General features: G+C 39.0%; 1 protein-coding gene across 2 annotated transcripts in view; it reads right to left on the bottom strand.

Annotated features, from left to right (window-relative positions):
• Positions 1-416: 416 nt before the first annotated feature.
• LOC121294420 (inactive tyrosine-protein kinase PEAK1-like) overlaps positions 417-16,265 on the bottom strand; it is a 76,344-nt gene continuing 60,495 nt past the window's right edge. For both annotated transcript variants that reach the window (XM_041218092.1, XM_041218093.1), the window contains 3 exons: positions 9,507-9,718; positions 8,021-8,733; positions 417-2,932 (listed from right to left, as the gene is read on the bottom strand). In XM_041218092.1, the coding sequence (XP_041074026.1) occupies positions 1,739-2,932; positions 8,021-8,733; positions 9,507-9,718 (2,119 nt within the window). In that variant the 3' untranslated portion in view covers positions 417-1,738. The remainder of the gene's footprint in view (positions 2,933-8,020; positions 8,734-9,506; positions 9,719-16,265) is intronic.

Raw genomic sequence — 16,265 nt, 5'->3', positions numbered from 1 at the left:
AATGATCGAGTGATTAAAAAGAAACCAAAAACATTTTGAAATATTTGGGTCCAACCGCTAAAAATAAATGTGTTATAATAGTGACAAGTTTCTTTTGATGGTCTGTTTTCTTTGGTTGGAATACTTTTTTTGAGTTTCATTAGCCCTTGTGTGATTTGTTTTGATGCTGTGTGATAAGCGATATAAGATTTCTAATGAGATTATATGAGATCAGAAACTGTCTTTTTTTAAATGCTGTCTGAGAGCAAAATGGTACTGGCTTACCCCTTGCAGGCATTCTATATTTAAACACGCTTTTCCAAAATTAAGACATTCCGGTATGATGACACCACAATTCTACAAAAAGAATGTTACATTCTAGGTACCCAAAAGAATAACAAATGTATTATCTTCCAAAGTAAATAACTACACAAAAGTGTCAATGATTGTATTTAATAGGATAGGTGATTAAAGACATTTCAATATGGTTTTAATCCAAGTTGTTCCCTTCAGGCTCTTTTTGCGGATCATACTTGTAGTGGTGACTTTGCAAATCACTGCTCTTGCTAGGGGACAGAGTGCTAACTTTAGACGACGATGGACACATGTCGCTAGCAAACAGTCTTAACATGGGAATTCAAAATGTAAAATCAGCAAAAACAAACTTCAATTCACTTTTAGAAAGTAAATACTGTTTAGCAGTAAAGAGATTGAAGGAGCAACATATTCGGAATATCACATACACAGGCACTGTCCCAGGACACATCTTTGCCTCCATCAGTCCAAGCCATCAAACAAACGAATAATAATAGTGCACAGTCCCTGATGCATACATCCAGAGTGGCAATAAACAGGGTGTGTTTGTCAAGACAAATAAATGAAAGAAACAGGCAGCTTCCCAGTGTTGATAATCATTCCCATTCGAACAGCCATTCTGCTTCCACTTCAGTATGTGCCAAAATTAAAATGACATTAACAAACAGTACAGAGTTGGATATAGTAAAGTTCATACACGTTTAAATACTGCCATTTACAAAGTTGAACATTTTACAAGAATTGCACATATATCCAGAAGAGAAGCCCCCCCCCACCACCAAAGAGATACTCTAACCAACACAGCTGCTTATAGTAAATCAAGATTACAGTGCCACTATAGCCATTGTTGTACAATACATATTTTTTAACAGCACAATAGCACCACTGTGGTTATCAGTACAAGCAGAGTGATTTATTATTACTGTGGATTCACTATGTAGCAACACTTTGCTACTAAAATTATAATTAAAAAAGAACACATGCAGAGCAGCCTGTGGTAAGATGTCTAAATGATAAGCTCATAAAAAGAAAATTCATTACTTAAAAAAAAAAAAAAAAAAAAAAAAAAAAAAAACTAATAAAAAAGGAAAAAGTGTCTGTCTGTACCCGAGTTTTGTCAAACCTGCTACAAAACCAGTTGCAGTGCCAGCTTTTAAAAACAACCCCCCGGTGTGGCTATATGAGCTCTGCTCATTCCAAATCTGCGATTGACAAAGAGAAGGAGTAAAGCGCATAGTTCATTTGCATTTTCAAATATCGATACTTTGCAAAAAAAATATTTATAGCATATTTGGCTATAGGTGTGTATTTTCTGAGATAAGCAGAACACTATTCCACATGCACATCTTTTTTAATGTGGCAGCAATAAAACAAAAAGTGAAAACGGTATGAATATAAGCAAGAGAGGACAATACTTTGTGAAGGGTGGAGGTAAGCCACTGAGTTAATGAAGCTGCATGATCTTGACAATGCGTCCCAGTAAGTCTGTGGTAGCAAAGGCCAGGTACTGACAACACAGCCAATCCTCTAAGCTGACCCCACAGTCAGTGTCCAATGAGCGCTCTGCAAACTTGATCATCAGCAGCGTCCGCTTGAGGTCCAACCAGTTCTGCAGTGTGGCCTCCCTGTGGCTGGGGCCAGGCTTGGTGTTCAGTGACTGGAAGAGGTCCTCACGTGGGCCCCACAGCAAACACTGCAGACACGCCCGTGCCTCTGAGATAAGGATGCGCTCTGTGGGGTTGGCAGTCAGGAGCAGCCTCGCCAGTTGCTGCAGGCCCTGGGAGTAGAGTGAGCGTCGGGGGACAGGAGGCAGGTCTGCCTGCGTGTACTCTCTCTCCTTCAGCTCAGGACACTCCTCGAAGGGGTTGGGCTGGTGCAGCATTTCATAGATCAGGATACCTGTCTGGAACTCGTCACATTTCTTGTATTGGGTTGCCGTGATTATCTCGGGAGCGAGACGTGACTGGTCGCACAAAATGTCTGGGTCCACCATCTGTCGCTTCTGCTTAGCCTGCGAGAAGTTGCTAATGATAAGCCGTGCTGGACAGGCTGAGTTGATGGCAGAGGTGCTGGTGCCAATGCTGCTGTTGTTGTTAGGCTCCAGGACTTCGAAGTTCCAGGGGTTACCCGGCTGGCAGTGCGCGAGGAGAAGGTTCTCCAGCCGCAGGTCACAGTGCGTGACGTGATGGGGCTTCATGTGTTCCAGCCCCGAGCAGAGCTGCAGCAGCAGCAGACACACTTGACGCTCATAAAGATCTGGATTCCTCTCATGGCGGGTTACCCCCTCCCGCACAAAATCTGCCACAGTCTGGTAGGGCACCTCCCGGGTGATGACCACCACTCGGCTGCACAGTTTGCCAGAGTTGCCTATGGTCTGGGAGTGGCCTGTCTGCAGCGGTTTCAGCACTTGGGGCTGGTGGTTTGTTGTGGTAGTCTCTGTGGTTTTCTTTTTCTCTTCTCTACCCTCATCATCTTCCTCTGGTGACCTAGCTTCCTCCCAAGGTAATAGACGGACAGGCACATCTGCCAAGAAGTGCCCACAGTCCTGCTGGATATTGAAATGCACAGCCAGACTCTGACGCACTGCCAGGCTGTGGAAGAACTGCTGCTGGGTCTCCTTCACCTTGCTCTTACAGATCTGATGACAGAAAATGAAGACAAGGTTAAAATAGTTGTTGCTATGACAAACAAGTAACTTTAAGATTGTGTAACGTGATGAAAGTATTAACATGTGCTGACATATTCAGAATTATTTGTAGAGATGCACAGCACACTGTTTTTCCTAAATTGCAAGAATTTATTCTAATAACTTCACTGTCTACTCCACCACACCCAGAATGCATACATATCTCTGAATATAGATAGGCAATGCTAAAACCACCAGGAAAGTACATTAATTTCTGCACTACCACATGGCCAGTGTGGGTTCCAGTTACATTAACTTCCCTAGATTAAAACACGCGTTCAAATAATGGCTTTGATTTAAGCAGTTTTGCAATAACAAGCGATTCCCTGGGGTTCTTCCCATTTTCTCTGAGTTTCATGCACTAGCATTGAAAGACTGAGTGAGGTCAGATACTTCATTTCTATAAGCCTTTGGGGAACCTGCAAGGTTTCATTTAAATACTTATCATATCTGATTCCAGTGACCCTGAGGTGGGAGTTACCCATTTGCATGGCTTGGTCTGTCCAAACTACCAAATTATTCATTTTATTAAGTACTTTCAAAAGGCAAGTATTTTTTAGGTTTCATTTGTTGAGCTAATGTTTTTTTTCTAAAGCCTGCGATTAATTTTTCATATATAATTGAATTATTTTAGCATACATACTGACCTATACAGTACCTGCTGAGATATATATGTGTAATACTAAGCTAATTCCAATAAACAGAAAAAAAAACAATACACACACACACACAGTCAAAAGTTTGAGTACACTTGCTGGTAACTAGTTTTTTTGGTAACTAGTTTTGTTTCATAACTGACAATGTTTTACGTCGTAAACATTTTTGTAAATACTTGAAAATGAAAACACATGTTACAATATACAAAACAAAACATAAGGAGTATCAAAGCAATGTTCAAGAAAATTTAAAATTGTCTCTAAATCTTGGATTCCTCAAAATAGCCACCCTTTGCCTTAATAACAGCCTCACAAACACAAGGCATTCGTTTAACAAGTTTCAGCAGGAAATCACCCGACATGTCTTCCCAGATCTTCTCTAGCAATTCCCAGAGATGTTGGGCACTTGTGGGTAGCTTTGCTTTGACTCTTCTGTCCAGTTCGTCCCATACAGGTTCTATTGGATTAAGGTCTGGAGACTGGGCAGGCCAGGTCATAAGATTGAGTTGTCCTTCACTTTCCTTCTTCGCCAGATAGTTCTTGCACAACTTTCAGGTGTGTTTTGGGTCATTATCTTGCTGAAGAATGAAGGACTGCCCAACTAGCCGTAATCCTGATGGAATGGCATGCCTCTGAAGTACGCTATGATAGCCATGCTGGTTGAGCTTGCCATGGACTTGGTAAAGATCACCAATTCTGGCAACCCCAGACCATGACAAAGCCTCCTCCATGCTTGACAGTGGGAACCACACATGCAGAACTCATGCGCTCACCCTCTCTGCGTCTTACAAATACTCCGCGGTTGGACCCAAATATTTCAAATTTTGACTCATCGGTCCATAAGACCGACTTCCACTCCTCAAACGTCCAGTGTCTGTGTTTTTTGGCCCAGGTAAGTCTCTTCCTCTTATTCTGCACTCTTAACAATGGTTTCTTTGCAGCAATTCTTCCAGTTAGGCCAACTTCACGCAATCTCCTCTAAACAGTTGATGTTGAAACACCTGTACTTCTAGTAGCATCTAGCTGAGCTTGTATTTCAGGGGCAGTTAATCACCGGTTTCGCAGACTTGTGACTCGAATTAACTTGTTCTCCGATTCTTAGGTCACCCTTGGCCTGCCTGACCTTGTTCGGTCCTCATGAGTGCCAATTTCTTCAAATCGTTTGATGGTCTTGGCCACAGCAGTTACAGACACTTGCAAAGTTCTTGCGATTTGTCTTAAAGATTGACCTTCATTTCTTAAAGTAATTACAGACTGCCTTTTTTTCTTTGCTTAACTGATCGTATTTTGCCATTTTCTGCTCCCTTACATTCAGGAATGACAAACTTGTGCCTATGCTACCTATATTTATAGTAATCATGGACCCTCACCTGTTAACAATAATTGGTGACAAAAGGTTAATTAGGTAACATGTTAGTTAACTCAGAGAACATCTAACAAAGACACTTTTATACTTAGGCCAGTGTTCTAACACCGTGTTATATACATTTCAGACTTTTAAATGACTTGGGCTTCAGACTGAAATCCCCTTGCTTTGGGTGACCATTTCATTGAAATTGATAAGATTTACATTTTCATTTAAAAATTACATTTTTGAATGCAATTCACTTATGATTATCAGCTTATATACACGTCTTATAATGAAATATTAAGTGTTTATAGACAAGTTTATACAGTTAAAAGCATAGATAATCATGAAAAACCTGGTTTCAAGCAGGTGTACTCAAACTTTTGACTGGTACTCTGTGTGTGTGTGTGTGTGTGTGTGTATATATATAGATATATATATATATATATATATATATATATATGTATATATATATATATATATATATATATATATATATGACACACACACACACACACACACACACACACACAGTGGCAAAAGTATTCAGACCCCTGACCAATTCTCTCATATTACTGAATTACAAATGGTACACTGAAATTTCGTTCTGTTCGATATTTTATTTTAAAACACTTAAACTCAAAATCAATTATTGTAAGGTGACATTGGTTTTATGTTGGGAAATATTTTTAAGAAAAATAAAAAACTGAAATATCTTGCTTGCATAAGTATTCAACCCCCACACATTAATATTTGGCAGAGCCACCTTTCACTGCAATAACAGCTTTAAGTCTTGTGGGGTAAGTATGTACCAGCTTTGCACACAGTGTCGGAGGGATTTTGGCCCATTCTTCTTGGCAGATTTGCTCCAGGTTGTTCAAGTTGGTTGGACGACGCTTGTGGACCGCAATTTTCAAATAGTGCCACAGATTCTCAGTTGGATTGAGATCAGGACTTTGACTGGGCCACTGTAGGACATTCATCTTTTTGTTCTTGAGCCACTCCAATGTTGCTTTGGCCTTGTGCTTGGGATCTTTTTGAGTAACAGCTTCTTTCTTGCCACCCTCCCATACAGGCCAGTGTTATGCAGAGCTCTTGATATGGTTGACAGGTGCACCATTACTCCACTCCCAGCCACTGAACTCTGTAGCTCCTTCAAAGTGATTGTTGGCCTCTCTGTGGCTTCTCTCACAAGTCTCCTTCTTGTCTGAACGCTGAGTTTTGAGGGACGGCCTTTTCTTGGCAGTGCCTGGGTGGTGTGATGCAGCTTCCACTTCCTGATTATTGATCCAGCTGTGCTCACTGGGATATCCAAACAATTGGATATTATTTTGTACCCTTTCCCTAATCTATGCATTTGTATTAATTTATCTCTAACTTCTGTAGAATGCTCTTTGGTCTTCATTTTCCTCCAGATTCACAGCCTTACCAATGATCCTTCAACAGTGGGGTTTTTATCCAGAAAATGTGACAGCAACTTTAATGGTTCACAGGTGGATGCCAATGGTAAGGTAATTGTGTCCTCGTTAGGGCAATTTCTTTCATCGGTGCAAACTGGGAGCTTCCACAGCACAGGGGTTGAATACTTATGCAAGCAAGATATTTCAGTTTTTTATTTTTCTTAAAAATATTTCCCAACATAAAACCAATGTCACCTTACAATAACTGATTCTGAGTTTCAGTGTTTAAAAATAAAATATCAAACAGAACGAAATTTCAATGTACCATTTGTAATTCAGTAATATGAGAGAATTGGTCAGGGGTCTGAATACTTTTGCAAGCCACTGTGTGTGTGTGTGTGTGTGTGTGTGTGTGTGATATATATATATATATATATATATATATATATATATATATATATATATATATATATATATATAACACACACACAGAGTACTGTGCACAAGTTTTAGGTAGGCGTGAAAAAATGGTGTAAAGTAAGAATGCTTTCAAAAATAGACATGTTTATAGATTATATTTATCAATTAACTAAATTGCCCGTTTCTTTGTGCTTCTTCAAAAGAGCTTGGACAGCACATCTGGAAACTCCCGTCTGCCTTGAAATTTCTACCTTGTGTCTTGTTGCTGTGCTCAGTCTTGCCATAATGTATGACTTTTGACAGTAAACTGTCTTCAGCAACCTCACCTTGTTAGCTGAGTTTGGCTGTTCCTCACCCAGTTTTATTCCTCCTACACAGCTGTTTCTGTTTAAGTTAATGACTGTGTTTCAACCTACATATTGAATTGATGATCATTAGCACCCGTTTGGTATAATTGTTTAATCATACACCTGACTCGGTGCCTACAAAATCCCTGACTTTGTGCAAGTGTACCTAGAAAAATTTATGCTGTTTTGAAGGCAAAGGGTGGTCACACCAAATATTGATTTGATGTAGATTTTTCTTCTGTTCACTCACTTTGCATTTAGTTAATTGATAAATATAATCTATTAACATGTCTATTTTTTAAAGCATTCTTAATTTGCAGCATTTTCTCACACCTGCCTAAAACTTTTGCACAGTACTGTGTGTGTGTGTGTGTGTGTGTGTATGTATATGTATATATGTAAATATATAAATTTGCAAAACTACTTAAATCAAAGCCATTATATGTACCGTTGTTTTAAAGTAAAAAAATATATATCTATCTCTCAGAAGTTTTTTTTTTTTTTTATCCCTGCCATTGCCGAATGAACAGTGACAGCCACATTTTCTTAAAGCAATGATTACTGAGGTGGTAAACTGGTGCACAGCAAAACATGTGATATGTGTTTAAAATTTCAAACAATTATGTAATTTCTGGAGGACACGGCGGAGACTTTGAATACATTTAAAAAAATGCTTGTTCTAATATTCAGATATTTGTCCCAGCACTATAAAGAAATACCAAAATTAAGCGTGGACAATAGAGGATTTGTTATTCAATTGGACACTTATATTTAACAAGACTTTGACATATAAAGGCTCATCAGTTAGAACAAGGAGGGCCAGAAAACAAATAACTACTAATGTTAGAAGCAAGCACTGCTGCCCTTACCTTAATGGCGTAGTTGATGAGGGGGTCTTTGGCATATGATGCTGTGTAATAGATGGCATCTCCAGCCACACAGCAGGGTTTGCCAGTGGTGAGTCGGAAGTCAGACCAACAGTCTGTGCCAAATCGGAGATGGGCCTTCTGTCCAGCCATGAATCTGTCCTCACACTTGTTGGACAGCTTTCGCAGCGTGTCAGTATGAAGCCCCCGTATCCGGCCCACTACCTCGTCCAAGTTATCAATGCCTTTGTACAATGCCTGTCTCTGGGGCTTGGGCAATCCACCTCGCCCTGGCCTGTCTTGGACTGCTAGGGACTCTGTGCTGCGGCAGCCCTTTTTTTCTCGTCCTTTGCTGAAGGTGCCCAGCGGCCGCTCCAACGAGTCCCCGGACTCGTGATCCAGCAATCGCGCCTCTGAGCTGAGTGAGGAGCCCTGACTGGCTGTCTCCCAGGTCGAGTCAAGGTCATACAGGGGGTTTGCCACACTAAGGTTGTTGCCTCCTGGAATTACTTCTCCCATATGCCGTAGGGAGGGGGGGTCTTTGCCCCCACTTGAGGGCTCTGTGTTGGCCCGCAGTATCTTCTTTTTGGGAAGTGGAGGGGGTGTTACTTTTGAACCGGAGTCTGATCCTTCCAGGTCTCTGAATATAGTGGTGTCATCTGAGCCTTTTGGATTCCTGGGATGCTTCAGTGGTATTATGTTGGCCCTGGATTGGCCTAAAGAAGGGAAACAATGGGAAAAAAAAAAAAAAAAAAAAAATATATATATATATATATATATATATATATATATATATATATATATATATATATATATATAAACCCATTATTTTAGCATCAGATTATTTTATGGGAGAGAGCAACTCCCAAAACCAGTTTAGCCTGCTCAAAATAATCTTATAAGAAACTGTACATCTGGTCACATATGAAGAGCAAGCTACTGTACTTCTAGGTCTGTTTAGTAATTGGCCAGTCCATGTGCAGGGAGGTCAGGAGCATTGTAGTTATGGAACCATACAAACTTTAAATCTTCACTATAACAGTCTCTGGGGATTTAATCTCCAGTGGGGGATTAGATACAGAACAAACCTTCTTACCAATACTATTTGTATGTCTAAAATTAAGTATATGTTCATTGGTAGCTTTGATAAACCTTTTTATTAACATAAAATAGTGGAAATAGCAATGTAATGTGGATACTGTGGATGTAAATTGGATAGATCATAATGGAATAATAAGCCTTATTTTCAGTCAATCCCTGGGATTTACTTTCATTTTTTTTTTTTAAACTGGGTTTGTTTGGGTGTTACCCACAAGTGGAGCGTACGTGGGTTGGTTTAGGATTGCAGCAGGCAATAAGCAGATATTTTAAATACAGGACTAGAGATGATCATTTCTGCTGGTTCTGCTTCATGTGTTGTCATTCCAACACACATTTGTTAGCACAGGACATGATTGTGTATATGAAGTGTTGTTAGCACTGTACTTACCCAGGTTGCTGTAGGTGGCGCTGCAGATGCTGGAGGCCGGCGATTCACTCCCCTCCTCGTCACACTCCTCCACACTTCCACTGTCTTCGTTGGCTAATGCTGAAGTGACAGCAGCACTACCTGGGTCCTCTCTCGCTGGCACCTCTCGTTGTGCCATGCAGGGCTGCGGGACGGCCGGCATGTCATCTTCTTTTTGCTCTCCAGGCAACCGACTGAAACAACAAGCATACGTGGTCATTGTAGTGGAAAGTTATTGCTGCTGCCTTTCTGTAATATTTTATTAGAATTTATACTAAAACACACATGGTATAAACAAACAACAAAGCCTTAAAATAGAACAGGTTAAATTACACAAGAGCTTATAAGAAAGGTTAGACTATTTTCTTTGCTTTTAAACAAGCATTAAAACAAAATAAACTTATTTTTAAACAAACCCTCCATTGTTCCTTTCACCAACACCATTGGCAGGAAAAGATTGTACATAAAAGCGTACCTTGACGGTGCAGTGGAGCTTTTCCACGTAAACAAGTTTAACATTGATTTAAATAGATATAAATTAGCATTCAAAAATGATTTTGTTAGCACCTTTTGTTAGGAACTTCAAATTTAAGTGATCTAAAGAATAATTTCATAAACTCTAATAAGGGGTGTGGGCTTTCTGCTGCCACTCAGGCGCACAGATTTATTTGTTGCAGTTCTTTATGTAATTACAAAGGTGCCACCACTAGGGTACCAACAATGGCAGCACCTAGGGTGGAGAGAGGCAAGTAGGAAACCACATGACTGTACCAACAATGGTATAGACACAGGCACATATACACACAAACAGCAGTGTACACAAAGAAATAATAAAACACAAAACACAGTTAATCAAAACAAAAGCCGGCCTACCCACGCTACACACCCGTTTATACTGTGGCGGGATTCTAAAACCCCCTAATTAGCCCTAGTATTAAGTGTCTCAAATCGTGAATAAAGTGTTGACATGAAGCACAACGTTAACATCGGTGAGAAGGCCAGATGGTAGAGCTTTATTGACAGAATCAATGTGTGTGCTGTGTACCATGCACATGACAGGCATGCGGATCAGTTAGGGGTCATCCAAAACTAAAGTGAAAATAGACACTTTTGACTGGTTTACTGCACCACGAAACATGGTAGACCTGACGGCACAGTCTAATTAGGGCAGTGTCAATACAGTAATGTACTTTAAATGCAGTATATAGTATATTGAACCATTCCAGTGCCCTTAAAGCCAGCATACAAAATCACTGATGGGCCACTTTTATGTTTTATGTTCCAATTACAGTAAGTTTCAACACAACAGGACAAGCTGTACTATAAGACTCTGAAGTGTGACTTTCCCTGGCAGGGACATACCCAAAGGTATTTCATAAAATGACAAGAAATTATTTTCCATGACAAGGAATTAAGTTGCTGAACAATTCACATCATGTGTTTTTACTCCCTATTAAAATATGCACCTATTCTAACCTCATCTCTTCAGTGGAAAGCCTTTAACTACGGAATTTAATCACAGATAAATATCAACATTGCTATTATTAGGGATATGTTTAAGCTTTACTATTCACACACAGAGACATTTTTTAGCTCAAGAACACTATTCACTTTAGTTTCAGGACTCAACTCAGCACAAAAATGTTAAAAGATTCAAGTTTGAAATTTCCCAGCCACGCAAAAAATGAATGCCCTAACAGCAAGCCTGATCTATAAACACACCCCACTAAATCAACAAAGCAAGTCCAACACAAGGAACAAGAAAGGGAGTTAGAAAAATATGCATTGTACAACGCTGGCTTACCCGCTGTACTGGCTCACACAGTTCCCCATAAAAGCTGTCTTCCTGAATACTGTTTTTAATCAACTGTACATGTTTTGAAGGTAAGAACTCCTGACAGGCTCGTAGTGTTAGTAGAAGCAGAGAGCTGCACTCTACACACTGAGATCATTCTCCTGTTTGATTTACCTGGGCTGGGAATCAGCCAACAAGAGCTGTAAGAAAATCAGTTAACAATTCCACTGCTGGATCAAAGTGCAGTTTGAGATTTCTGCAAAATGTGAATGTAATGTAAAGGAACAAGTATGTCAGTCAAAAACATAATTACCCTACCACTAGAATATATACAAAATTAGAGCTATCAGTATCATGAACAAAAGCCATCTGCATCTACTCATTGTTACATATAGACAGAAAAGAACAATTAATAAATGCATAAATACGAAAATTTACAAAGGGGGGGCATTCCGATCATCAGTGCCTCTCTCTCTCTATATATATATCCAGATTCCCATCCTCTCAATAAAGTCTGATTAAGAACGTCCTTCGCAAGATACATCCTATGCATTCCCAGCATGAATGGGAGCTGTGCGGTGCAGTAGATAGAAATAAGGACAAAAAAGCAGCATGATAAAGTGGTAAGGGCTGGTTATTGGCCTAGTAATCAAAGAATGATTCAACTTTATAAGATCTTTAACTGAATCTTACAACATGGTACACTGTAATGCTTAGGTAATGTGGTGATATTATTCATGTTCTTTTTCATTACCAACATTGTAATCCTTTAAATGTGCCTTACAATAAAGCTAAGTGTTATCAAAAGTTACTTACTCTGTGGAGAATATTCAAACAATGGGCAGTCTCTGGACTATTTGTGGATTAGGGAGTCACAGAGGGGATTGACACTGGGATCCAGCAGTGCACATACACCACCGATAACTAACAAAGCATGACTAGCTCTAAATTACCCCTTCCTTCTCTGACCAACCAAAAAAGATTAAAGAACACGTCACAAGTGAGTCACCAAGCAGTCAAATAAAGCTCATTGGAGTTTGTAAACAGTTTGAAAGTTAGGGTGGGGCTGAGTTTTTTCACTTTTGACTCAATCCTTGTTTTGACTGGTTTTCTATACCTCTGCAATCACTGTTAGAGATGAGATAAAAAGAGGAAGTAAGCACTTTGGATGACAATAAGTGGGTTATCATTACTGTTTTATAAGTAGTAAAAGCAAACATTCAAAATAAGAATCTGACTGAGTGGACCATACTGCAGTGAGGAGATACAGGAAGATGGGTGTCGTTCAGTGGGGAAATAAAATATCTGAAATAATTATTCACTTTCTAAAAGTATTTCAGTAGTTACACTTCCTACCAATAGACAATTAATCTTTAGCTGTGATTAGCACAAGCCAGTTTAAACCATTCCCACAGAAAGACAATCGCACGTTCACACTGGCCCTGCATTCGGGATTCGGGTAATCTCTACTGGCGTTCGGGTTTTCTCCCTGTTGCTTTTACGTTTCACAATGTCTGAAACGGTTCGCCTTGTGAGATGGAATTCTTCACTGGTCTCTGTGTGTTGGTTTTGGTTAACGTTAACATTGAGCTTTTTTGATAAGCGTACATTTTCTTTCCAGAGATACTATACAGTAGCTCGTTGTGTGGATGCTCAAACATGTATTTGCTGTTCAAAAGCTGCGCAATACTGGCAGGATATGGGAGTAAATATGCAGCTTTTGTTTAAGTTTTAAACCTAGAAAAGAAAAATCACATGACCTGGTGACAGATTTCCATTGATTTTATGCAGAAGAGACTTTAAAATGAGCTGGATTCCAGAATAGACAAGTCCTAGATTGTAGAGAGTATCACACCGTTCATTTAAATAGAGTTTGGTCTGGATCCAAAAAAAACATGCTGAATTAGAGACTGGTGGCATGCAGAGGCTAGATGGGTTGTACTGTACATGCTAATCATAAATAGACAAGAGCTTCTCTAGAATATGGCCATTCTGTACATTTTTTATACATAAAATATTTTTGTTCACTTCAAAAGGCTTTTTCTTTTACTTCATTATGATTAGATTGCATGTTTACAATGGGATACAGTGGAGTGTCATACATTTTCAGAAAGATTGAAATCTGCTATTACACATTATGACAAGATCAGCAAGGGGACTGGAAACAATGCTGTTTGGACATATTGCATTTTAGAAAAAAAGAACACACAATATTGTTCCCAGGCTGCTATGTAAAGCTGTTGAAATACAAATGACATTCATTTAGCAATTGCACTGTATAATAAGATTACATGCTTTTAAATACTGTTTGACAAGACATATTGGTTTTACATTTTGAAAGGCGTGCCTGGCATATCTTGTAAAGTAAGAAATAGAAGCCACTGAAATACAAATCAAAATTACAGTATAAAACATCTAATATAAAAGAAAAGTAAATAACCTTACATTTTGCAAAAAAAAAATCAGGAAAAGTCCTAACTCTCTTTCACAAATCAGGTGAGAGATGTTTGAGTTTTATATATTTTTTTTAAAATGTATTTATAATCTCAAAAGCACAGGAAACCTCCCTCCGCAGTCTGTGTATTTTCTTAACGCTGCAATATCCCAAAATCATGTTGAATTTTACTACAAAAATTCTCGGTGCCTGTTTTACTACATCGTTAAAATAGTTTATCCTTCTGTGAACTGGGGCACTACACCTTTAATATGTGAATCTTTTAAAACAAAGCTGCACCTTGATCTTTGTGATTAGGCACTTTCCCCACAGGGCTCTTGTTTTTGCCTGGACCTGCTCTGGATTCACAAGAAAATAACTACTCCTGTTGCTCAAGGTCAGGTCTAGACCTGAAACATACAAACACCACAACCTAGTGCATTACTTAACATTTCAATCTGAAGCAATTACTATCAAAACATTTATAAGAAAGGTTGGTCTGTGAATACAAAGTGCCTCAAAGTGCATTATTCACTGCGCCGCACAGTAAAATAAAGCTTCCACTATGAACATGGAATAACTTTAAAAAGCAGAAAGGAGTGTGGAACATGGCATACATGGAGTGAACCAGACTAACCCAGATCTCTAAAACTGAAAAAGGGCTAAACTCGTCATTGTGTAGGATCATTGTAATGGCATCTGAGCAAGCACAGCTCAATTAAATAAACATCCCTTCGTTTTTGTGCTAAACGGCAATAAGCAATAGTTGTGGAAATTGTAGTAACATAGGCCCTAAATAACCTGCCATTGAGACACATTTACATTGCTGTACGAGTAAGACAAGCTGACCAACAATACCACATGCTGTGTGTCGGATTCTGGAATTTGAGAACTGTTAGGGAGTTAAGTATCCGAAGGATGTATGACCTTGAAGTTACAAGGGTTCTCAGTAGAAAGGATAGCATGGTACAGAATAGCAACTCTTCTGTGAAAATAACAATGTATGGGACATGTGATGCGGTAAGACCGGTAAGTGATTTCTGGTGAGCAGGGGTATTGATGTAATGAAGGTTTAGTGAAAAATACTAGAAAGTACAAGAAAGTTCTGGTCTCTGGTTCTGGTGAGCTGCACCTTTTGCCACCTTCAGCCTTTTCTATCATCCTTCATCTGGAAGCTATGGTGCTGAGGACTCTCATTTGTTCCCGATAAGGACTTGGATCAACAGACACAGCACTCAGCAGGGGACAGGCAGAGGCAACATAAAGTGAAACTGCACTGCTTACCTTTTAATTTTGACATGTACTCCTTGTCTGATGTAAAAAAAAAAAAAATGCATATATAATAAGTGTCTTGTTGTGCAATGGCATATTTTTCTTTTTGTTCTGCTTACTTGACAAATATTGATTGATGAGACGTAGCCTCAATTTTTTTCCTTGTCTGCACTGCCACCCTGCATAGCAGCCTCCATGGATCAAGGTGGCAGTGCTATGTCAGTACAATAAATAGTTGAAGCTGAATGACATAGTTTAAAATAAATAGTTTAATACTCTAAAGCAGGGGTGTCAAACATATGGCCTGCGGGGAGATTTTTGGCGGCCCACCCGTTAGTTTCTAAAATTGCATTTATGTACTGTATCGTTTTGAAATTATTCTTTAAAACAACCCACCTCTAATATAACACAGGTATTCCATATGTGCAGTCTGCATTGTACAAGTGACATTCCCATTAAGCCAATCACAGCTAAAAGAGATAGTAAAATAGCCTATCAATTAGCACATGATTGGACAATAAAGTGGACTGGGTAGCAGAGTGCTGGAAATAATTAAAGAAAGAATGCAGAAATACCAATTTTCTTACACTGCATCGACGGGTATTACGTGGTAAAGTTGCAGAATTAGAAGCATTGTTAAAGAAAAGAAGTCAGGTGTCAGGACAGAAGTCGTAAAAAGGTACATTTCATAGTGGTACTCTTTACTAATTCACATTTTCACAGCTTGTTTACAGATCCTAAGTTTGAAACAACACAAGACCTTTTCAAAAGTGGAAAAGCAACAGTTCTGGTTTAATAATTATCAATACTGGACTGTATGGTATCATTTTCATAACATTAATACCATGGGTAACCATGACGTTACTTGCAACCAGTGATATCATTTTATGTATTGATATATCTCTTAAAAAACAGTAATTAATGGACTTTAATAATATTTATTTTTTTATTATAAAAAATGGCTTGGATAAATTAAATGGTGTGATTGGCTGAACAAGATCACGCGACTGTCCAATAAGATTTGTAATGCAATTTTATTTGCAAAGCTCCCTAAAACGTAAGTTTAATACAGTCAGTCATACAGATGCAATTCAAAATGCAACAGTCTATGATACTCTCGATTTGTGCTAAAGAATGTCTCTACCAAGTTTCACCCCAATTCGATAAGTGGTTCTGTAAATATATGTTCAAAGTGTGACGTGCAAAAAGATCACTTCTACTGGAACCCAGATGCCAGGAA

The sequence above is a fragment of the Polyodon spathula genome, chromosome 19 (genome assembly GCF_017654505.1).
Source record: "Polyodon spathula isolate WHYD16114869_AA chromosome 19, ASM1765450v1, whole genome shotgun sequence".
Classification (NCBI taxonomy): Eukaryota; Metazoa; Chordata; class Actinopteri; order Acipenseriformes; family Polyodontidae; genus Polyodon; species Polyodon spathula.
The sequence above is the reverse complement of the archived record's forward strand: the minus strand, read 5'-3'. Positions and strand labels throughout refer to the sequence as shown.